The sequence below is a fragment of the Homalodisca vitripennis genome, chromosome 2 (genome assembly GCF_021130785.1).
Source record: "Homalodisca vitripennis isolate AUS2020 chromosome 2, UT_GWSS_2.1, whole genome shotgun sequence".
NCBI classification, from domain to species: Eukaryota; Metazoa; Arthropoda; class Insecta; order Hemiptera; family Cicadellidae; genus Homalodisca; species Homalodisca vitripennis.
The window spans coordinates 126,450,051-126,475,230 of record NC_060208.1 but is presented as its reverse complement, the minus strand read 5'-3'; the positions used below and the strand labels follow the sequence as shown (position 1 = coordinate 126,475,230).

At 32.4% G+C, this 25,180-nt stretch overlaps 1 protein-coding gene across 1 annotated transcript in view; it reads right to left on the bottom strand.

Annotated features, from left to right (window-relative positions):
- The window catches only part of LOC124354685 (FAS-associated factor 1), a 72,607-nt gene that overhangs the window by 5,530 nt on the left and 41,897 nt on the right, over positions 1 to 25,180 (bottom strand). The window contains exons 8-13 of the mRNA XM_046805322.1: positions 21,011 to 21,165; positions 20,157 to 20,293; positions 14,439 to 14,601; positions 13,198 to 13,294; positions 8,461 to 8,598; positions 6,655 to 6,732 (exon numbers count right to left, since the gene is read on the bottom strand). Of these exons, the coding sequence (XP_046661278.1) occupies positions 6,655 to 6,732; positions 8,461 to 8,598; positions 13,198 to 13,294; positions 14,439 to 14,601; positions 20,157 to 20,293; positions 21,011 to 21,165 (768 nt within the window). The remainder of the gene's footprint in view (positions 1 to 6,654; positions 6,733 to 8,460; positions 8,599 to 13,197; positions 13,295 to 14,438; positions 14,602 to 20,156; positions 20,294 to 21,010; positions 21,166 to 25,180) is intronic.

The following is a 25,180-nucleotide window of genomic DNA, read 5'->3' as shown; positions in this document are numbered from 1 at the left end:
AGTTCTTCATTTTCTGCCAGTAACTTGGAGCCGATCTCCGCAGACATGTGAAGGAGCTCTTCATTTGCGATGTCTCTGCCATGGTAAGAGGACACCTCATGCTGTAGTTCTTCCAGAGATTTCCCCTCCGAATTAATACTCTCCAGGAGATTGTTAGACATATTTGAGTTGTGGCCCTGAGTTTGTTCCATCAAGTTGCAAGTGGAGCAAAGCCAGGGTTCACTGGGGCACTTTGAAATATCATTATAGTGCTCATGTGACATTCCCATGCACTGTCTGTGGTACCAGGATGAGCATTCGCCATCGCAGAAAACAGCATCATCATCGTTATTTACCGAGTTGTCGCAAAGAGGGCATTGCAATGTTTCATTAGGCAGTGCGTCAGAGGTTCGTTTTAATAGAGCTGCTACGCTATTATGTTGAGGGTCGAAAACCGGTTTTCTGTTTTTGTTCTTCGTCTTGTTTCCATATTGACCAGACTTTGTTCCTAGCGAGGAAGTTGATTTTCATATAGTAATTGTATACTTTATGTAGACGTTATATAGAAGGCCGTGGATATTTTTCGGCAAGAGATTTCCTCTATAATAGCAGACGGACAGTGGTCAGTGACAGTTTATTCTGATTGGGAGGACTGTGAAACATGAAACGGGTGAAACACCAAGTCAACAAAGTGTAATGAGCCGGTCTGCAGGCTAGGGTTGATGTTAATTAGGACGTGTCAAATGAACTGGTACAGGATTTTTCCACACCGAATAACACATATTGACTTACAGGTCGCAGTCGTTATAGGTCTAGTCGTCCTGACCGAAAATAACGAACCAGTAAGTGAAATAGTCGGCTAAAAAAGTAGCCAGTGCTCCGCAGACCGGCACAACGGACCGTTCCCTCCTGCATCTGACCCAGGATATAAGTATGAAAATGACATTGCTCAATACATAAGGTCTGCTTCATTTACACATTGATTGCAGAACAGTTAATGAAATTCAACAGATACCTCAAGAAAGTAACGGCAAAAATCTATAGGTTCTAACAACTCACACTGATGGCCAAAAGCATATGGGATTGTTACACCATGTTGCTAACAAATAGGATGATATCAGTTCCAATCACAAATATCCCTGACAACAGAGCAGCTTTTGGCAGCCTACATTTCTGAAGTAAAATAAAAATATCTAATACATTATATTACTGATTGAACTAAACAAAACTGCAATTTACATCACTGAAATTATTTTCATTGGTATTACTATACGATACATAAATTTACATAATAAAAGAAAAGTTCATTTTATATTGTATAAAAAAAATAGCTCTAACCATACTGCAGATAGGTGAATGAAGGCTACATCATTCATAGTCAGATATTTAATCATCAAATTCATCACCACTTTCATCAATACTGATGAAAGTCAGCTTCTTGAAAATTTCTGCATGTCTTCCACATTTTACCTAATTATCTTCAAATTCAAAATTTCTTTATTCAGACATGTAACAGATTACAAGAATAGCGTTATAATAAATATCAATATAAATTTATCATTTATATATTAAAACATAAAAATCAGTTTGACACTCACTGAAAAAGTAAGATTTGGCTATGTAGCCTTCTACAGAGTAAGTTAAAACAATTTTTAAATCAAGGCAGTTATTAGTTAAGATAAGGGGATATTAGTTAATTTAAGAGGATTTTATATATTTCTAAACATACCCAACAATACTTAAAAGTTACTTACATATTGAAACAAAAAAGTCTTCAAAAGAATACGTTCAAAAGATAATGTTAATAAATAATCTTTAAGTAGTTTTTTGAATTTTTCATAATTTTGCTCATTTTGAATATTGAGAGGAAGGTTAAACAAAAATTTTGTGCCGATGAAACCAGTTTTCTTTTCATAAAACTTCAGCCTATGTTGTTCCCCATATCTGCTACGTCTTAAATTATGATCATGATGATTTAAAAATACTAATTGGGTTGTTGTATTTTTTTACGTATAAAACAGTTTCATAAATGTATAGATCATATACAATCAAAATTTGAAGTTGAGAAAAGTATGGTTTCACTGTATCTCTTTGTTTTAGGTTAAAAATTATTCTTAGAGCTTTTTTTGTTGTAATAAGATTCTGTCCAGATTTCTTTTAGTTGTGGCTCCGTATATACCTATATTGTAAGACATATAGGAATTTACTATAGCAAAGTAGATGGCTTTCAATGTCTCAATGCTACACACCCTTGACATTTGGCGTAAAGCAAATAGACCGGAGGACATTTTTTTTTACCACATAATCAACATGTTTCTCCCAACCTAAATTCCGATCTAATATTATTCCAAGAAACTTTATATTGTCTACTTGATTTAATTTTGAATTTTCTAAATATATGTTAGGCTCAAATTGTAATCTTGATTGTTTGGTACTGAACAATACAAAATTTGATTTATTTGGGTTTAGCAAGAGATTTTTGGAACTCAAGAAATCTTTAACAGTTAGAAGGTTTAAAAAAGATAAAAGCTCAATGTCTTCCTGTTTATTACCTGAAACCGTAATACTTGCATCGTCAGCATAAAGGCATATTGAGCCTCCACCTGGAACCGTCCCAGGGAGCCCCTTTAAATAACAGAGAAATAAAAGAGGGCCCAGGATAGAACCTTGAGGAATGCCATGTTTTACGATTTAAAATTTTGAAAAATAGGTTCTACTGCAATTATATTTATATTGACTTCCAGCATAGTTTAAAATGTGTTGAATTTGAGTACACTGCTGTCTATTCTTCAAATATGACCTAAACCAATTGTATTCCTTACCTTTTATATTCAAATCACTAAGGACATTAAGCAACCCATCATGTGACACACTGTCGAATGCTTTGGTAAGATCAAAAAAAATTCCAATAACTTTTTCATTTCTGTCAATTGAGTCTAAAATCGATTTAATAAATTTAACACCTGCTGTAGCTGTGGATCTGCCTGGTCGAAAACCATGTTGCTCGTTATCAAGTAACTGATTTAGTTCCAAATATTTCATAAGCTGATTATAAACTACTTTTTCAAAAACCTTTGAGAATACGGGTAACAATGATATAGGTCTGAAACTTGATGGGTCATTTGTGTTTCCTTTTTTATGAAGAGGTATTACCTTAGCAATTTTTAATTGACATGGGAAAAAACCAGAAATTAATGATGAATTAATAATGTGCGTGAGTGGCCTGGAGATGAGCGTCATATTATTTATTGCATTATCTTCATGTCAGCCAACAACTTCTCTCTTGAACCCATATAAATTCAATGGAATTTGATTGACAGTGGTAGAACAACTTTGTTATCCAATCAAAGTAATAAGAGAATTGATTTTTTTTTATTACTTTAAATGAGAGAAGTTAGGATTTTATTTCTATTAGATCATGTGGTGTATTATTTTATGTTAACCAATAAACAATTTCATTTTTTCACGTCACTTTATCTGCAGCAGTACAATTTACAGCTACCATTTGGCATTCAATCTGAAACCAAGTGATTTCAATATTCTAATTAAAGATTCTTCAGATATGGTGTAGTTTGTTTTATGCTGCAATTTAGTCAATAATTTGTTGGATAGTCATAATACAAAAAAGGTCATAATACATATATATTATTGTTTACTGGATGTGAGAGCAAATCTGCAAAATTATACTGTTAGAGAAACCATACATACTTATAAAACTAGAAAAAAGTACATGTTAGAGTGTCCAAGGACCAGGCTTGAAAAAACAAAAGGTAGTCAAATCTATATGAAAATAAAATTATTTAATAAATTACCAAAAGGAGGATGGATTGTAAATATAATTAGGTTTAAAAGAGTTGTAAGCTAATGGCTTAAAGAATAAGAATTTTACTCTGTGAATGAATATTTGACCTGTTATATTAGTTCCTTAAGTTTGCAATTTTAGCTAGGCAAGTTTTAACCACCTGATTTAAATATTTTAAATATTTATATTGTTACATTTCTCATTGAGTTTTAATTGTATATGTTATTTGTTTCTTGTTCAATTTGTATTTTTTTATTTATTTTACCCTACAATGCTTTCTGTATTTCTTAAATAATTTTATACAACCACTCTCTATTTATACCAGTTATTAGTTTTGTAAGTTCTTATGTCTTTTGCAACGTTCCTGTTAATTTTAAAATAAGTCTCCAATTCTAAAATTGTTATTTTTTTGAGTATTACTGCCCAATAGTTTGACAAAGTCTATTGTAACTTATTATGTTGCTTATTGACTAATAAAGACATCTTGAATCTTGAAGGTTTATGATTTCTTATATTCAGGGTTGTGTGCCAACATTTTGAAAAATGTAAACACTGATGGTTTACTTACTGATGGTACTTTATTCTGTTTATTTAAATTGCACAAGTTGCGTTTTACAGTTGTGTCATTTAAATGTATGCTACAAGTATTAAGATTTAATGCAGTGTTGTGGAATTGTAACTACGAGGGTTATTCCAAAAGTAAGGTCTGACTTGCAGTAACTATGTGAATTTGAATTTGGCGCCAAGGACAAAAAAACGCATGTGCGCTTACTCTGGCATGCCCTGCACGTCAAGCACTGACATTAGCGTTGTTACCATTGCTGTGTGCTGTATAAAGTGTCAGTTCACAATGTTTAATACAATTGATCAGCCTGCCGATTGATACGGTTTTTATCTGCAAGAAACATTTCTGCAGCGGAAATTAATCTGCAGATTACTGAAGTTTACGGTCCTAAATTAATGAGTGACAGTCAAGTGTGCAAGTGGGTGTGAGTTTTGAATGAAAGATGGGAAAAATATGCATGATGAACTACGCTCTGGTTGACCATAAGTAATTTCAAACGATTTGGTCAATGCGGTTGACAAAAACATTTGTGAAGATCAACAATTTACTATTTCAGATTTATAAATGGATTTCCTGAATGCTAGTAGAAGATTTGGATATATAATTAGCCAGTATACAATATTTATCATCTCTAATACAAATGTACGATTGTTGCAAGAAGTTACTAACACAATACACTTAAATGCTTGGGAAACATTTCACATTAACACAAATCAAGAAAAACTTATCAATAATAAAGGCGGACCTACTCAAAATTTGATTCTCTTCTCATCTCAATTTATAAGAAGATTACAATGTAATTCTGTTTAAATATTTTATATTGACTAATCATATATCCAAATATTTTACCATTATGTTATTATAATATCTATTATTTAGAAAAATGTAAACATTTGTTCATTTGTGAGGTGCCTGATGATGGAATCATTGATTCCGAAAGGCCTTGTGCAATAATCAACTTTATATTGGACAATTTTTTTTCATTTACCAGTGATTGTAAACTAAACCTTTTTCCAATGCTAGGATTCCAAGATTCTTCATTTCCATACTTATTTAAACATGTCACATTGTTCAACAAGCTTTTGAATGCATAAGTTGTAGAAATCGGACACCTGCGATGATAACCAGTCTTTAACTGCTTCTTTCACTTCATCATCTATGTCAAAGCGTTTGCCGCTAACAAACTCTTTTAGGTAGCGGAACATGTAAAACTTACTTGGCGCTAAGTCTAGACTGTATGGTAGGTGGTCCATCTATTCCCACCCAAATTTCTTGATTAGAGTTTGCATTTCTCTTGCCAATACGAGGTCTGGCATTGTCATGTAACACCAACACTTCAGACAACAAAGACACCATCGCTTATTCTTGATTGCAAGTCGAAGATTAATCAGGGTAGTGCAGTAGGCGGCTTTATTGATCGTAGTCCCTCTTTCCATAAAGTCAAATACAATACTCCATTTCTATTACAAAATACGGTCGCCATAACCTTGCGTGTTCAGATTGTCTGCTTTGTCTTGACCTTGACTGACAATGGTGTGTGACGCAATCCCCTTGATTGACGTTTAGATTTGGGGGGTATGTGAGAAACCCATGTCTCATCCTCTATGACCAAATGGTCTAAAAGACTGTCACCTTCCTTATATCGCTTCAATAAAGCAAAAGCTGAAGCCATTCTATTCATTCATTTGTAAGCAGTCTGGAAACCCAGCGGTCACTCAATTTTCGAAAATTCTAATTTTCAGACACAATTAAGTATGGAAATGGTGTAGAAAAGTAGAAAAAGATGTAAGGAATGTAAATAAAACAATTGTTTTGGAAAAAAATTTGGATTAACATTTTTTTTTTCTTAACCGGACCTTACTTTTGGAATACTATAGTCTGTGATGGAGTGTTATCTCTGAAACATGTAACAAATGTAAAACCTCAACTGTTGATTTTTGATTTGGCAGAGGTAAGTATATCTAATTAATTTGTTCACTAAATTTATTGATTTACAGCTACTCAATGTATGTTTATTGGAACAGATATTGAGTAAGATTAGTTATTTTCCATACATGTAAAATTGACAACAGTGTTTTGTACGAGTATGAAGAGAGGGATTCAGATGAACCAGCCAGCATCAGACTATTTTCGTGAGCCTACTCTAGGTGTTTGGGTTAGTAAGACCAATCAATATAAAGTGGGGAGAATTCATGCCTCTCTGGCACTACTTGATTTCACAGGACTTTCTAGTAGTAGTAGTAGTAGTTGTTTGTTTGTTTGTGTGTGTGTATCACACATTCTAATACTACTAGAATTATTGACTCACATCCCTCCTTGGCCAACTGGAGATCACTTTGTAGTCTTCTGTGTGGTAGCCTTGGACCACCAAATAGTTGAGTAACACCTGTAACACATAATGAAGTACAATTGGACCACCAAGTAGTTGAGTAACATATCTAAGTACATACAGTTTGACAAACGCACAATACGACAAAATCACATTTTAGGGATCGGTAATTTGCGTGCTGTCATTTGTCACCCGTGAATAGATGCAGTAGACTTTTGGTGGTGCACAAACCTAAATATAGGAAATATACATTGCAAGCAAAATACTATTTACAAAACTACTTTTGTAGGGTACTTTTAATGATAGTTCCCCTTTCTAGGTAACATTCGGTGCTTGAACCACTTCATTTCTCATGTTTTTATTTGTCTTTATACTGACTAATGTTTTGTAACTTTTACATTATATCAGAAATATACATAAAGATGTTCAGTGACTAGTAAATTATGTTTAGTGATTCTAATCAGTAGATTTATTATTTTGTACGAGAATCTACCACATTCTAAGTGGATCATTCATTTAATCGGGAGAACGTATCATTATAGTGAACAATATACTCCGTAGCATTCTTGAAGTAAATTATGGTAACTGACAAAAAACGTATGGTAATTCAAAAACATTTTAATATCTGCTCTCAATCCTGCCTCATTACTCCAGGATGGATTCCACATTGGTTCTAATAGAAACACCACTTAGACCATCTATATGTTAAAAAGATTTATTACAATCTAATGACAGTCAGTACAGCAGTTCTATCTGGCTGATTTCCTTCATTTAAGTTTTAAATGAAAGGTATTTGTTTACAGATCAGACATCAAGTATTAAAGGTCACTTTGGTATTTTTCACATTTTACTCAAAAATGTTTTCCTTTTGCAGCGACCTCTACATCCAAATCAGCATGCCTACACTCCAGGAAGGTTATGCGACTCGGCTCTGCATCAATTGGTATGCAAGATTGAGAAGACGCTGGCAGCAAAAGAGGTAGTCATAGGTGTCTTTCTGAACATTGAAGAAGCCTTTGACAATACAGACTCAGGCGATTATCAATGCAGAGTATACTTACCTGAACCAATGTTCAGTCATAGTTAGTTGTATGTGGCGCAGGAAATCGTTCAAAAATGTTAAGTTAGATATTAAACCTTAGGGTTGGCTCACACAGCCAATGTGGTTTGGAAGGAAGTATTGTGAAATTATATAGTATTTTTTTGTGAATGAGGTTGGAACATGTCAATTAATTATAACTTTATACTTTGACGAGGTAAACAATTACTATCAAAGCCCTCCACCACTAATTACTATATAGAGTAATACTGCGGAGCAGCACGGGTCCACTAGTTACTACATCCTTAGCATATGTGAGGTAAAATGACGTCAATGGAAGAGAAGTTGATTAAATAACCTTTTTCTCAATAATATACAAACATATGTGCATGGATGTTGTACTTCAGAGTTAAGAAGTATTGTTATCAAAGTGATTTTTTTAAATAAACTCAAATCTGGACCAGCATGGGAATTACAATGTTAATTTGTAGTTTCAATGAACACGAACAAAAATTTATATTATAGTAAATGAATTCTATTATCAATTATAAATGAATATTATTATTATGTATGGTGTATGGCCTGTTGCTAATGTTGACAAATCATTGAGATTTCAACAAAATAGTAAAGTACATCTTATAATTAAGAAGATTGTATGTTAAAGTTATGTTAATGTTAAAGTATAATATGAAACTAATTTTTAAATTACATACAAAGATAAATTTGAAATATTTGCCAAAAATTACCTGAAGTCTACTAGTGGCTAGAAATCTCCTCTCTAAAAACTCGCCATTGGGCTGTCGGAAACGTATCTTCGTTATACTCAAACTCGAGTTCTCACTTGGCTCATCTGGTAGTTCTGATTCTAAGGCAATCCTTTCAGCCTGGAACATAGCAAATAATTTTTCATCAGAATTCCTGAAATCATATACATATGTAACTTACATCCTTATAGAATTTGTGTTACCAGTGTATTGTTTGTTTTTATACGGTTTACTTTCTATAATGTTTTATGTTGAGTTTGGGTTTATTGATGTCCTAGTCTAAAAAAAGGTTTTTAGGCTGTAGCTTAAAAAAATTGTTGATAAGCTCATGTTTAAGTGAAAGCTCAGATATGCTCAGTCTAAATTTCTGACATGGCCTATGAAAACTTAAGTTTAAAAAGAGTTGGATAACAAGCTCTCATTTAGGCTAGAACTGAGATAGACTGGGGTTTGATATAAGTGCATTTGGGATATGCAGCGCTACATATAGTAGGCCCTATCAATCAGATAATGGTGAATTCTGAAGACCTTTAAGTTTGACTTATTTGAGATTGAGAGGATGCTTGTATATTCTCAAAGGAGAGTAGTACGCTCCCTTCTCATAGTTGGCCATTCGATGAATAAGACTGTGCAAAGGTGGTTCAAATACAGTAGCTCAAAAATAGAGGAGAGTCCAAATTTCAAGTTAAAAAAAAACATAATTTACAGGATTGTTTGCAGTCCAGCTGGAAAATGACTCTCAATATCCTCTTCTAACTTATCTCTTATAACTTCCAAAAATATTTCAAAAAGATCCATAATTATCCATTATAGTACATGTCAACATATTTAATTGTTTTACAAGAGAACTTATCCCTTTAACTAATTAGAACTTCAACTTATCACAAGAAAATCATAGCACAATATGCAGGATTCAATTTGTCTGAAAAGAATGGAATGTGATCTCTTCATTTCCAATCCTTGTCTACACAAGCTTGAGAAACTTTAAAAATGGCAATGAGTTCATGTTTTGAATTGGTTGTATTACGTTTGAATTTGTTGTAATGATTTTTATTGGTTATTAATTGGGTTTATGATTGGTTCAACATCAGCCAAGATCGAAACAACCTATCCACTGTCTAACTTTCGCTTGAAACAGTGAATAGCTCAGGCCCTGCAGGCTTGTCTACATCAAACTTATGTCATCCATAAAGAGACAAACTGAAGCATCTGTGAGGTTTTTTTATATACGGCATGAATAATATAGGATATACGAGGGGGTACCCAAAAAAAACCGGAATTGTATTGCTGGCAGCCGGCAGCGTGTAGTACACATTCCTGCCACTAGGCGTGTGTCGCGCAACCCATTGCGAGCTCAGTGACCCCAGTTCCGTTGTCCTAGTGCATTTTGTTCGTTCGTAGTGACTGTTTTCGCTAACCCTGTTTTGTTCTTGTTTCGTTTTTTGTCATGGCAAATTTAAGTGAACAACGTGCAGCTGTGAAATTTTGTTTTTTACTTGGTAAAAATGCTGCAGAAACTATTTAAATGTTGAATACAGCTTACAAAGATGATGCTATGGGGAAAACTCAGGTCTACGAGTGGTTCGCTCGATTTAAAAATGGCGACATGTCGATTGAAGACAAACCTCGTTCTGGACGTCCATCAACCTCTCGAACGGACGAAAATGTTGAGAAAATTCGTGAACTTGCGCTCACCGACCGTCAACAGACAATTGAGGAACTATCAGAGAGTAGTGGGTTAACTTGGAGCTCGGTTCAGCGAATTTTAACAGGAGATTTAGGACTGAAAAGGGTTGCTGCCAAATTTGTTCCTCGACTTCTGACTGACCATCAAAAGGCACATCGAGTTGAAACTTGCCGCCTTCTGAAAGAACATCTCGAAAATGATCCCGATTTTCTGGAAAAGGTAATTACTGGTGATGAGTCATGGTGCTATGGTTATGACCCAGAAACGAAGCAACAGTCAAGCCAATGGAAGTCGCCATCTTCACCTCGTCCAAAAAAATGTCGGCAAGTCAAATCAAACATCAAAACCATGTTGATTTGCTTTTTTTGATGCTAAAGGCATTGTTCATTCTGAGTTTGTTCCTCCAGGTCAGACTGTCAACCAAACATTTTATTTGGAGATTTTAAGAAGATTGCGCAACAGTGTTCGCCAGAAAAGACCCTATTGTGGCAGACTGGAGACTGGTTCTTCCACCACGACAACGCACCGGCACACACAGCCATATCAGTTAGGCAGTTTTTAGCCAAAAACGGCATGGTTCCGCTGCCCCACGCACCCTACTACTCGCCTGACCTCGCTCTATGTGACTTTTTTTTATTTCCACACATGAAAAGAGGCTTGAAAGGTCAACGATTTGACAGAGTTGAAGAGGTTAAGAAAAAAACGAAGCTCGAGCTTGCAGCCATTTCTAAAGATGACTACAAAAAATGTTTTGATCAATGGAAATACCGTTGGGACAAGTGTATTAGTTGTAATGGAGATTATTTTGAAGGAGATAAGGTCGTATTGTAAAAAATTTGATAATATATAATTTTTATAAAATAATTCCGGTTTTTTTTGGGTACCCCCTCGTATATGTGTATGATTCGCTTAACCAGTGGATATGAAATTTGTCTTCTTCCACTAACAAAATATTAACTTTAAGTAAATAAAAATATGTAATTAAAAACCACCATAAAAAATTCTAGTTAATTAAGTACAACTACAGTCTAATGGAGCTCATCCAATATTAATTACCTTAGCATCATGAATTAGTCATTACCAATATGTATAGTACAGCCTGTAATTATTACATATGTTGGGTTATGTCTCAATATAGTGAATCATCATTCTATAAATAAAAAAAAACACTTTAGTTAAAAAAATACCACACACATGATCATGATTAGAGGGACAGTGGACAGATAGACAGAAAGTTGCAGTCATTATGTCATTCAAATTTGATCAGTTAAGTTACTTTACCTGGTTACAACCAACTTTCTATAAACAATTAGAGAAATATTAGTTAATGGTAAGTTGCAGAGTTTAAGCGTAATACAAGAAAGAGTGAAATTTAATATTCTATGTGAATATAAACCTTTTTAAAACAAAAATTTAAACTGTTTAATTTCAAGTAATAACTTATACTCTATTAGTGATGTGTCGAAGTTGAATCCCCAATCCACTGAAGCTTCAGCAAAGATTTGGATATGATAGTCTACTGGAAGGATTCAACAATTGAATCTATGGTAATAACCATGTCATTAATTATTGGCTCATTGACAGTTCATAAAGTACTGATTGCTAATACATGATTTTATCCTATGAACAATTAATTATACAATTATCTTACTTTTGCAAATAACATTTTCCTTGCAGACTTGTGAATTACCACAAGTCTGCTGCATATAATCTCTGATGGCAGCTGGTCGGAAATACAATTTACCTGTCATCGCTAAAACGTAATTTTGTTGTACTTCGTAAATGAAAACTTTTTAACAGATAATCTAATTAACAAATGATCCTGTAAATATAGTTAATGTAAATAATATAGTTTTCTAAATTATATTTTACTTTCAGTTCAGTATTTATGACATGCATCACCGCAAGTCTGCTGCGCATATTCGTGGCCGACAACTGTTCAGCAGTACGCAAATTACCGATCACTAAAACTTATTTTAGTTGTACTTTCCATTTGAAAAATTGTAAATAGATTACCTTATTAACAAATAATTATTTGCAATTTATATTTTTTAAAATTATGTTCACATATCATCGCGAATTTGTTGTGTTTATTCGTAGCTAACTGATCGGCAAATGCAAATTTCGACCCCCAAATTATGTTTTAGCCGTATTTTTTTAGATGAAAGAGCATTGGTAGATAACCAAATTTACAGATCATTTTGCTTTTGTCAATACAATTTTTCTCTTATGTTTGTATTTTTTATGTTTATTCGTGCTAAGCCGCGCGTCTGCTGTGTTATGTGCAGATAGCAGCTGCTTGGAATATATACATATTCTGGAAGCCCACATTATAATAATCTATAACGTCAAAATAAAAGTTAGGGATATGACTTAGTTCTTAAAATATAATTATTTGTCTGAACCTCTGCAAATCTCTTCAAAATAGAGTGCTATTCTTAGAATCGTTTTTGTATTATTAAATGGTCTCTATTTAATAACCCAGGGTTTAAGAATAGTAGAAATTTGGATTGGGGATAATTTTGTCTAAATCATACTTAGGCTAAAAAAATAGAATTTGAGAATCAAGAATAGATTTTTCAAGATTCGGAATCGGATTCAAAATGGCTGGATTCAATCATTACACTTGATTGTAATATCACAATTATACATATTACATATTACAATAGATTATTAATTGTAAGAGTATATCAGATACATGTACCAGGAGAAGTAATAAAACGACAAAATGCAAACTTTTGTTTGTATTGTTTGCAAGTCTTAATTTACCACATTTATTTAGACATCACATTAGATAATTGTGTAAAAAACTGCAGCAAAATGCTATAAATGATTGCTGTTAGTGTTTATAAAGTGAACCTTTTTCTTTTAGACTATATATTTGTTTAAATCCTGTATAAATCTTTAAAACCCAAATAAATATGCTTTTACTAACAAAACTGTGTAATGTATTAGAAAATATTTTAGTCAAGCTATAAAAAATAGTCACTAGTATAAAAAGCATGTATGAACTCCTGAATCAAATAACTCACTTCTTTTTTGGCTTCTTCCTCTTGTTTTTCAGTTTCTATTCTTAGTTTTTCTTGTGTTTCTATCATTTCTTGGTGCTTCTTTGCTTCCTCCTTTGCCCTTAAAACATATAAAATTGGTCACTTCCTGTATTTTTAATGATGAATACTAGTTTAAATAATGTTTTAACCCTTTTACTGCAAGACATTTTCTCACAATTAAAACTGGTAAACTATGTCTTAAAACTGCGAGCCCAGTTGTAAACATTTTGTAGCATTAAACATAAAATTGTTATTAATAAATAAAGCTAGAATTTGCTTTGTTGTTTTCCCAACGAACTTTCATATTAAAAACAGTATTAAAACGTTTCACAATATAACAGAAAATAATTTTTTGACATTTTTGTTTGGAGAATTTCATGTTTTTAGTTTAAGGAGAATACTGAAGATCCAAAAATATTACTTTCATTATCATTAGTTTAAACTAAAACAATAGACAGTGAACAAAAGTTGCTTTAAGATAGTTTGCCAATTCCTGCCATAATCCTTCAGAAAAACATTAAAAGTAGAATACACTGTCAAAGAATAATATTAGAATACACACAAATTACAATTAGAAATTAGGTAAAGAATAATTACAGGGAACAAAACAGTTTTAATATGGCCATAATTCAAAGTTTAAAATTTAATGATTTACTGCACAATTTCTTAGGGACACTTCTGTATTCTCAATGGGTTGATAATATAAAAAGTAAGTTTATTAAATTTTGTGTAATTTATAGGCTACAGATATTTCCGACATCACTAACCACAAGTTAGATGTTAAGAGTCAAATTAATATTACAGCAGTAGTCACAAATCCTAATAAATAAATAAATTACAATTTTGTAAACATGTTAGGGGATTACGAATCCACAGTAAGAAATAATTTTGTTATGATGATAGCTGTCAGCAAGCTGTGAAAAATCCAAAATGAATAAAAGTATTGTCATTATGTATATATGCATTTAAAAACAAACACTCCAATAATATACTTTTTTATTTTTGTGAGATTCTGTACAAAGTATTATTTTACATTATAAAAATGTCTCTTGAATTCTTTCCTAAACTAATCTTATAAGGAGAAGGTAAAACATATAGATGTGTATGTTGAGTTTAGCTGTAGAAATAAATTGATGTTGAAAAATATTTTTGGTTAAAAAACTACAAGAAATTATGGATTTGGCTAAAAAACAAAAATTTTGATTATTTACAGCCTGTATTACCTGTCTATTTCTAGTGAAGCCTGATAAGCTTTGTCCTGTTCAAACTTTATCATCTCCCTGGCGTTCCTCTCTTGCTCCTCTCTGACCTCCTGTTTCTGTTGCTCAGTAAACATGTCCACGGTTTGAATCAGACTTGTCAACAGATCGTTTACTCCAACATTTCCTGTGAAAACAAGTAGCTTATAAATAACATTTGCTGACAAGTTCTTTGATGTCTGTACAGTTAGAGTACAAAGTTATAGGATAAAGAAATTTTACTTTTATTTTGTCTCTATTGAATTGTACTATAACTGTCTGGAAGTGATATATTTGGAATGTTGGACAATATTTTACAGGAAATGTTTAGAAACATGAATCCAACTTGTTTTGTCAAATTATTAATACTTTTCGGTTTTACAATACAATTTCTATCTTTAATATTAATCATTTTTAATCAGGAAGGGTTTTTTATTGCTCTTTATTGTAAACATCGGCTCAGCAATGAGGCAGTAGAGGGTGTTGTCCTCCATTGACAGCTGCTGCAATAAATATTTTGAGTGTTGTCAAAAATAATACTGGTGTTGCTTGCCCAAATTATTTGTTCTTTCTGTATCATCTCAACTCAAGGCTAACTGTTTTCACTACTCAAGTCATTTCCAATAACCCAGGTTTTCGATAATTTAAGTTCCCATAATCAGCGTTTTACTGTAGATATGTATGTTTATATATGCAAGTGAAATGATGTTTGTTAGTCTCACTAAACTTGAGGGACCGATTTGGCTAATTTTGGTTTTGAAATATTTGTCGAAGTCCAAAGAAGGTTTAAGGTGGACAAACATTGAAAATGTTTCTCAGAATATTTAATAATTCGGGAAAAAATTATTATATTTACGACACATAATCAAAAATTTATGACCCAAAACAGCTGTTGACACTTTTAGCTGTAGTACACCAAAGTGACAGAAACATTTGTTTACATTAAAAAAAAGAACAATTATACAGTGCTTGATCAGCAGTGTTATGCAGATTGCAAAGATAAAGTTATCAAAATTTGTATTTTAGATTCCACCAGTGATGAATAAAACCATCTAATGCAATGAACATATTATTTCAACGTTGTTCTAAAACCCACCTTGTGAACAAAACTGTGAATGTTTTGCACATAAGGTTATTGAAACTAATCGTCTCTCTTAACAATTTTACTGTAATAAAATGAAAAGTAAAAGGATGACACACTTCCCCTTATACCAGAAACAGAATACAAGCGATGGAAGTAGATGCATTTTGACTAAAGTAGTCTTTTTAAGCTTATGAATGCACATATTTTCTTGATCGGGTTAAAAATCAATATTACTTATAGCACTGCAAACTTCGCAGATCGCAAATAAACACTTTTACGTGTAAGTTGGATTCCAAAATCCACATATGTGTTTATTTTCTTGGTCAGTGCAACAACATAAACTCAATTGTGGAACTGTAAATAAATTAGAGTGGAAGTGAATGTAATCTGTTTTATCTGACCCTTAACCCTTTGAACGCTGATATAAATTTAGTATTTTTTTAGAATACGCTCATTTAACCCTTCGTACGCTGTAAGCGGAATATTCCGCCGAGTAAATTTAACTCGAAACGTTCTAAGCGGAATAGATTGCGGAATCCCCTGACAACGCAATATATTTACGTTAGTTCTACAAATTGCCGCCAGAATGCTTGAGAGTGAATGTTTGGTGTTCTAATATGACGCAATGTGAAGCGTGACTCATCAAAACAGCTGGTACCAATCACAACGGAAGCTTTCGTTTGCTTTGTCAGTCCGCGCCATCGCTAGTGAGCAAGCTGTACGCTCTAAGCGGAAATACTCGCGCGTGACAGTTAGCTGCCGACGGCCGCTATATACTGTTGTTTATTGTTTATAACCTGCTAATCTGCTTTAGCTGTCTATTATGCGAGGTTATCCATATCGATAATGTGATAAACTATATATCTATGTAAAACATGTGAGGCCAAGCCTGCCCTCCACCCAGATGAGTGTTTTGAGATTTACCACACACAAGTCCAATATTAGTGTGCCTTTTTTATTTTTGTACCATTTTGTGTTCTTTATATATTCTATATTTGTCATGGATTTGTTCCCTTCATTATCTTCTAATTTTGTATAAATAATATGAATTACTGTTGTGCTAACTTTTGCTACTTTCAGAAAAGTTTATTGGACTTTATATACTGAGTGTACATTTACATGTATATGTACTCATATTTAACCCTTTCCGTCCCAGCGTCCGGTTTTCCGGACGTTCGAAAAACATCACAAAAATCCCCCGCGTCCGGTTTTCCGGACGTTCGAAAAACATCGCGAAAATCCCGGCGTCCGGTTTTCCGGACGTTAAGAAAAAATTTTTTTTTTGATGTTTATTAACTCGGAATATTTATATAAATTATATATAAATGTTCGGAATAACATATACCGTTATAAAAACATCGATTTATTACGCTATAATGTTTTATTACTGCACAACAACTTATTTACTTCTTTCTCTTTGTGTTGCGTCATCAACTGTGTTGAATTTTATCAGCAGTATTTGTTGGGTTTCATTCCAGCTTGTTGTTGAGAGGGGTAATAACATAAGTATTACAAGTAAACCCAAAATGATAAGGGAGTACAATGACTTTATGGGAGGGATTGATAGAAATGATCAGATGCTATATCATTATTTCAATGAAAGGAAAACCATCAAATTTTGGAAGAAACTTACATTTAATATAATTTCTAGAATGGTCTTAAATTTATATACATTGTACAAAAACAACACAGATAATCCTGTAAGTAGGCTTCAATACATATCAAACTTGGTTGATGAATGGGCACATGTGAGAGGAGTAGGCCTAGGTACTCATCAAAATGAAGCCAGTAATGCAAACAACGGTGGTACAAAATCATTTTTTGAAAAAATACCAGAAAATAAAGACAAAAACTGCTGTGTGTGCAGTGCAGAAAGTACAAGAAGTCAAAAGTCTACTTTTATGTGTGTTAACCGCAAAAAGGGCCTGCACACTAAATGTTATCCTTTCCATAGATGTTTGTAAACAAAAACAAAATTTTATTGACGGATGGTATTTTTAGTTTTTATTTTGTTAGGATTAGGAGTTTTTTTAGTTAAAAATATGAAATAGTTCATTGTTTGCCTATTGACATTCAATATATTTGGTTAGAACTATATGTTATGTAGAAGTGGAACATGATATGCCATATTGTTGTTATAACTGGGGAAAACTCTAAACTACAGTGATTTAAAAAAAATCCAGAACTTTTTTATTTCTCAACATATCAGTGTGAAGTATGATTTTTTTGAAGACTGTTAAATATGGTTTTGTCAAGTGTTATCAATCTTGGTTAAATAATTTTTTGATGCCCATCCACAACGCAACAAAGTAAAAAAATCCTCAAAATATTTTTTGGTAAGTACATATTATTAAAAAAAAGTTATTGTAAATATTTGCATGTTCTTTTATATTTTATTTTATAGTATATATAACATGTTTAGGAAGCTAATAACACTTAAACTAATAAATTTGCTTCATAAATAAATTTTTTATGGGTTTTCTAGTAAAACACGACAAAATTAACTAAAAGAGCCTGGGATTTTTGGGTATGTCATTAGTAAAAATACTTAGGATTTTTGGAACAAATTTAAAAAAAGTGTCTGGGATGGAAAGGGTTAAATAAAATAAAAGCAATACAAAAACTATCATGTGTTTTCATCAGTTGCAAGACCAATAAACCTAAAAAAATATATAACTTTGAAAAAATTAAAAATTTTTTTTTTTAAATTGAGCATTAGAGCAATTTTATACAACTTGCTTTCAGCGTACGCAGAGTTAAGGTGAAAATGAAAATTCCTGCAAGCTATTTTTTTTTTATTCATTCCTAATGACTAATAACACATAAAAAATACATTTTAAATAATGTAATACTTGCATTAAAATAATCACATTAAAAAAAATGTAATACTTGCATTAAAATTACATGTTTTCATAATAATGGAATATTTTAATAAAAATCAAATTCAGGTTACAGAGTAATCAAATACATGTGATGAAAATATGAAAACTATGTACAAGGATAAGAAAACAAATTTAGTCTAGTATGCGATCTTGATTAGTTTATAAGTTCTGATGATAGATTTAGGTAGTTGTATGGTAAACTTCAAAACAAAAATCGGGATGAAGCCATGGGGTTTCAGGATATGACTTGCAGCCATAATTAGACAACAGAAAAGAAACAATAAAAACTTGATTGTAACACCTAAAACATGATAACAATAACTTTTTACAACTGTTTGTATAAGGAATGACAACACAAGAATACTTCCCAAAGGGCACAATGGGTGCTCCACTGCCAGTCGGTAATGGCGGATAATATCGTCATCAGATTATTTTGTCTTTGGCGTTATAAGACCTAACAACATCGCGGATTATTCTGTCTACGGCGTGCTAAGTTTGACCGCAGTAACTTTTCAGTCGTACCTAAGTTACATATTTTCTTTATCGGACAAAAAAAACAAACTATCACAATGGCACTTGAAAAATCATTGGCAGAAAACAAATTAACCCTTTGAGGTCTCAATAAAAATTGCTTCGACTGTCCTCAGGTCGTATTTAATTTCTGTTAGTTTACAGTTCTTTGACAATACACAAATGCAATTTTTAAATCCCTTTTTCTGCAACTTTTTTATTTTTTCTCTTTATATATCAATGTAAATAACCTAAAAAGAATATTTACATTATTTTATAGTATTTTTTTATAACTTTAAGTAACATTAAAAAAATATAAAAAAGAAGTAAAAAATATAAAAACATAATTTTTATTTTTTTATACATATGTAATAAACCAAAATTACATGAATACAGGTGAAAAGGCACTAGGATCTCATCAGATACATGTTATTCATTATATTATATAATATTATATATATTATAATTTTGCCTTGTTCCAGCCCTAGGCCTACTTTGGGTAACATATCTAGCTCTTCCTCTTTTTCTACTAGTTTGTAGCCTAGGCCTACCTCTATTATTTGCATCTCCTTGGCCTACTTTTATCACATTATCCACGAATTGATCAAATTCTTCCCCATCATTACCTAAAGTTTCCAATCCAAACACATCACTTTCGTCGTCTAGGTTACCGTCATTTACCACAATGTTTTCAGAAGAATTTTTAATATGATTCAACTCACAATCACTATCACGGTCTTCTTCAATAATCTGTTTTTCATTTTGGATACTAATTTCACTGAAAATACTATCACAATCATCTAATTCATCAAAAATTTCGTCATCGTCAGTAAAACTTGTACTTGGACCAGCCATATTTGTAAACACGGCGCAAGTGCAGACGTCAGTTGTATTGGTCTTCTATTATCACTTCCAATGCCTCCTATATCGTGAATAAAGATCGACGTAGCATTCACGTAACCAAAATAGAAGTCAAAAGTACTGAATAACTCAAATACCAAACAGCAATAGGTTAGAAATGGCCAAACAAGCAGTGACATTATGCGGTCGACCTATTGTCGACATGCAAGCGTTCAGCGAAACTGCCGCGGTCGACCTATAGTCGGCTTCCTAACAAATGTAAGTATACAGCTTGAGTGTGCCAATTACAGTACTTACAGCAGCTGAATTTTAAAATTGCACTAAAAAAATGTTTCGTAGCTGATAACAATTTAAGATTTAGCTTACCATGTACAGCTGTGAATATCTCTGTGCTGGAACGCATCCGCATGATGAGCAGCAGGGCTGGCAACCTCTCCACTTCCACATTCCTGACTGTAACGGCTGCCATGGTCCCCAGACTACGTGTCAGGGAGGCTAGGAACCTGTACATACATGTACACTCTTGTTATGTAAAAGACAACACACAAATAATAAATAACCTTCAAGTCCTTCTAGATAAAATTAGGTGTCTGTACTGACTACAGTCTGCCAACTGAAAGTACTAAAAATAACTTAACCATGCAACGCAATACCTGGAAAGCTCAGACTATAGCTATGTGTAATTAGTGACTAAAAATGTTACTTATATAGGAACCTCCTAATGGAGTATAGTAGGCCAATGAGATTTATGCAAAGCAATGTAAATAAAAATTTTGCAATAAAAGTGCAATTTAGTTTTGTCATAAAATTACAGAAGAAAGACAATAGCGGTAAGACAAAAAAAAAAAAAAAAAAAAAAAAAAAAAAAAAAAAAAAAAAAAAAAACACATCCCACACTTTGGTAAGTCAAAACACAAGCCACAGCAAGTTGCAAAAACTGAAAATTATTACATAATATCATAGCACAAGACAACACATTTCTACAATACAAATAAATTTCTGTAAATTATTCAATACAAATATTATGAGAAGAGTAATGATTGATTCACAAGGAAACATTACTACCAATAAATCAAATTGTACAAGAATGACATACTGACAGTAAGTGGTAACACAAAATGAAGGGTGTTGTTAAAGTACAATAAAGTATTAGCATCAAGCTTCCTTAGGGGTGTTTTGAAGCACTCGGAAGAGGGTTAAAGAATATACAAAACACTTACTTTTGTCTGTTTGATTCGTATGTAAGATCCCAGCCCCAGACGACAAAGTTGGTGGCTAAAAGCTGTAGAACTGAATCAAAACACAAGAGTTGTGTACAGAAGACGTTGGTCAATACGCTGGCATCGTGATGTAGGTACACGGCAAGAAGTCTTCGCTAGATAACAAAACCATAGACACATAAATTTAACATATTTAGATTGAACCCTTTAACCCATTCACACTGAAATACGAGTTAACTAAGGTTTATATCATATGTTAATTTAATTAATTTTGTCCAAAACAAATTATAAGTATCCCACTAATATTATAAATGCAAAAGTTTGGATATTTGGAGGTTTGTCCTCGAATCACGCTGAAACTGCTATATGGATTGTGCTGAAATTTGGAACAGGTATAGCTTTTGGTCTGAATTAACATTTAGAGTGCTTTTTACCAACCATAACACATTCATTTCACCAAATAAAGTCGAATTCAAATTGAAAAATTAGTTTGTTTACATTCGAATGTTATGATAAGAACGAAACGTATTTTGACAGCTGTTGACAGCTATAGTTCGACAAACTTTCTGAAACATCTGTTTACATTTGAATTTGATCAATAATAAGTAAACAGTGCTTGATCGGTAGTGTAATGCAGATAGTAAATATATTACATTTTAACAATGGCTAATGGAAAAACAGAGAAATGAATACTAACATGCCTCAACGATTCATTCTTTCCCTGGCTACAGTCCAAAAAACAAGTGTAACGCAAAACTTTAATAACGACTATTTTGGAAAGTTGTAAAACCTTAATAAGAATTTCCCTCTTATACCGAAAGTACATATCAATCAATCAATCAATCAATCAATCATCTTTATTCATATTTGCACAGTAAGTACAAGAATAGTGTCATATTTTATCTTATTTCTATATATATATATTTTTTTTCTTAGTAGTACACTATCATTACAATACAGAATTGTAAACAATCTAAAGACAGAACAATGCCATTACACACTCATTTATACTTAATTAAAATTTTTTATAACCACCAAACTAACATATTTTATTGCTGACATTTTAATTGTTGTGAGAAATAAACTCTTCTATAGAGTAAAAAGCAGCATGTGCTTAGCATAGTAAGTAGGTAGTACTCTCCCCTAGGTCGTAATAGGCTTTTCAGTCCTACTTATGTGTGTATTTTCTTCATCAGGACAAGGTAAACTCAACTATGTCAACACGATTTTGACCAAAATAGATTTCCGAGAACTAGATAATTGAACGTATATAAAATTTGATCGAGGGCAATATGGCAAGCTATACTGTGTTATAGTAGGTAAGTGAATTTAAATGGTCTTAAGTAGGCACTATTTAACCGAAGTAGGCATCTCGGTCCTACGTAAGTATGTATATATATATTTCTTCTTCGTCAGAACAACAAGGCAAACTCTACTATAGTACTGGAAATATCTTAAACCTGAAATATATGACAAGCAATGGAAATATACACTTTTAGACCGAAATAAGTTTCCGAGACCTGTGTGATCTGAGATTTGTGTTTTCTTGATCGGGATGAGAAGGCAGATTCAGCTGTGACGTTATGTATATAATTAATTAGAACCATGCTCCTACACGTGCCAAACACGATATAATGATTAAGTTAAACTCTGATACTATTTACCATGAACTTAAATAATATCTACCTGATGTATGCCTACTTATGTTTTAAAAATTTTATAGAACTTCCATCATATTATATCATAATTGCTTTTACTAAGTAATATAAGGACTTTGGTTCTAAGATTGCGTGCGAAGCCAAGGGTAACAGCTAGTTAAAACATAATAATACATGTTTATTTCATATTCATGCATAAAAAATAAAACTAGTAACAGAAGTGTTGCTTTTACCAGCTGTTCTCTCAACAGTCATCTGATGACTGTGGCATCGGCTGTCTGCAATTTGTGACTACATAGTTTACACGCGAGCTGGGCTATGTTGGTGTAATCTGTGTTTGTGTTCTTGTTGTTGATGAACCTATTACTTAGCATTTAGCATATTTTTTCAAATCTGAAACATATGCTGTGCAAAGACAAAACCAGTTTATCATTCTGGGAGTTTCTTATGTTGGAGGGTTAATATGGTACATAGCTGATATGTACTTGCTGAAATAACACTTACTTTTTTAATATGAAATAAGCTCCAGGGAGTCATGCCAAGACATGTATTAAAGGCCCAGGGTACAAAGTTTTAATAGTCAATTGTTTCATATATTTCGAAGGATTTTAATGGTTAGATGTGCAAAAACATTAAAACAAGCAGTCTAATATTGCTACGGCATTAAATGGGTTAGTTTAAAAAAAAAGGTAAATTTATAAATGTTCAGTGTTAATTTAGGTAAGAGGAGTTTATTCAGTTCTGTGAAAATATATTTTCATTAGTACTATGAATTATTGTTGAAATCTCTTTAATTAGATATTTTAAAGGAAAAATAGTCTATAAATTTCATAAAGACCACTAAAGGATATCACATTGATAGGAATTCTCAGTTTAAAACACTTTTTGACATAATAAGTTTATATATTACAGGGAATTTTTCTTTGAGATACATAAACTTGTTTTCTTTTTTCTGTTGCTAGTATATTCAATGAAGACAGCTGATAAAACTAATTCTACATAGTTCTACAAATGATATACTATTGGATGATGAAAATATTAGTTCTGATGATGAAAGTGGCATATCAGCAAATTAAGTGCCTGATGATAATTCTTTGTCAGATTTGTTGTCATGTAGTCTGGATGATTATGAACCAGTGGAATGTGAGTTGGATTGTGAACAAAGTGACAGTGACAACAATTTCTACTTATCTGATATTCCTCTTACCCAAAGAATTCATCAAACCCCAATATTGATGTGTACTGCCAAAAAAAGTAGTACATACTCTAAGTACTTTTTAAAGATATCTATTATATTGTATTTACTTTGAATAAGCAAATTAGATTATTGATATATCCATAACGATCAACAACTTGTGTTGGATTTGAATTAATAGGGCTGATAGCCAGGGGTTGTTACTAGTTAATAGGGAGATCAACAGACTTACTTTGAAAACTATTTTCTAGGGTCCACTGATTGAAAGATCACATAAAAGTACAAATATTTTACACATAGTTCAATCAGTAGAGAACATTCTAGTTGCCTATTCACTTTGGGTTGCAAAGTTAACCCTTTGACTAGTAATAATCCCGCAACAGATTCGGGAGCGCCCTATGTGCCTGCAATAATCCTGATAGCCGTGTGGGAAACGCTATGACACTAAACAGTTTTCATAATGTTTCGTGATGAATAATCTCTCGCTTGAATATGAATGCAATCTAGCGGAATAAATAAGAAAGTTTCGAGTAGTTTTCGTTGTTCCCACTAGAATATTGAAAACCAAATACAACAGAGAAAGTTAGTTTTTAGCTATCCTGACCAACAGACAGCTGATAAACTGAAAATTCCAGAGATTGTTAAATAATTTAACAATGGTTTAATTTTTAGGCTATTTTAATACCTGAGTATATATTTTTACTACTAAATAACTTGCATACACTCACATATTTAAGGTTGCCAATATTACTAGGCAAATAGTTATGTAAGTATACCTTGTATACTTTTTTTCTCTAGGTTTTAAAGCAAGAGATTATTTTTAATCTAGTATTTTCAAACAGTGTATCTTATTTGTATTATCCATTTTATAAAGGACAACAATTTAAATGTCTATATAGAAAATGAGATTTCATTTTATTACTTTCTTTATTTTTAATTATTTAACAGATTTCTGTAAAATAAAATTTTTTTATACCATTTCTCACCCTAATTACCATAGTTGTTGGAAATTTATAGATTAGCTTACAATGTGTTATTTTGCAATTTAATATCTAGCTTCCTCACATATAAATATATATCTTTTATCAATATTAATAGCTAAAATGTACAAATCTATTTTGTATTCTTTATAACTACAGTAAATGTGTTATAAAGTGGAGAACTGTATAATAATAATTATTATAAAGGAGAACTGTTATCATCACAAATTAATGTACAGTGGATACAGTTCTAGTTGATGAGGATGACAGTAGTATCATGGCGCAAAGAGCACAAGCACAGAGTGAGTACAATGCCAGATGACATGTGGCAGAGGCA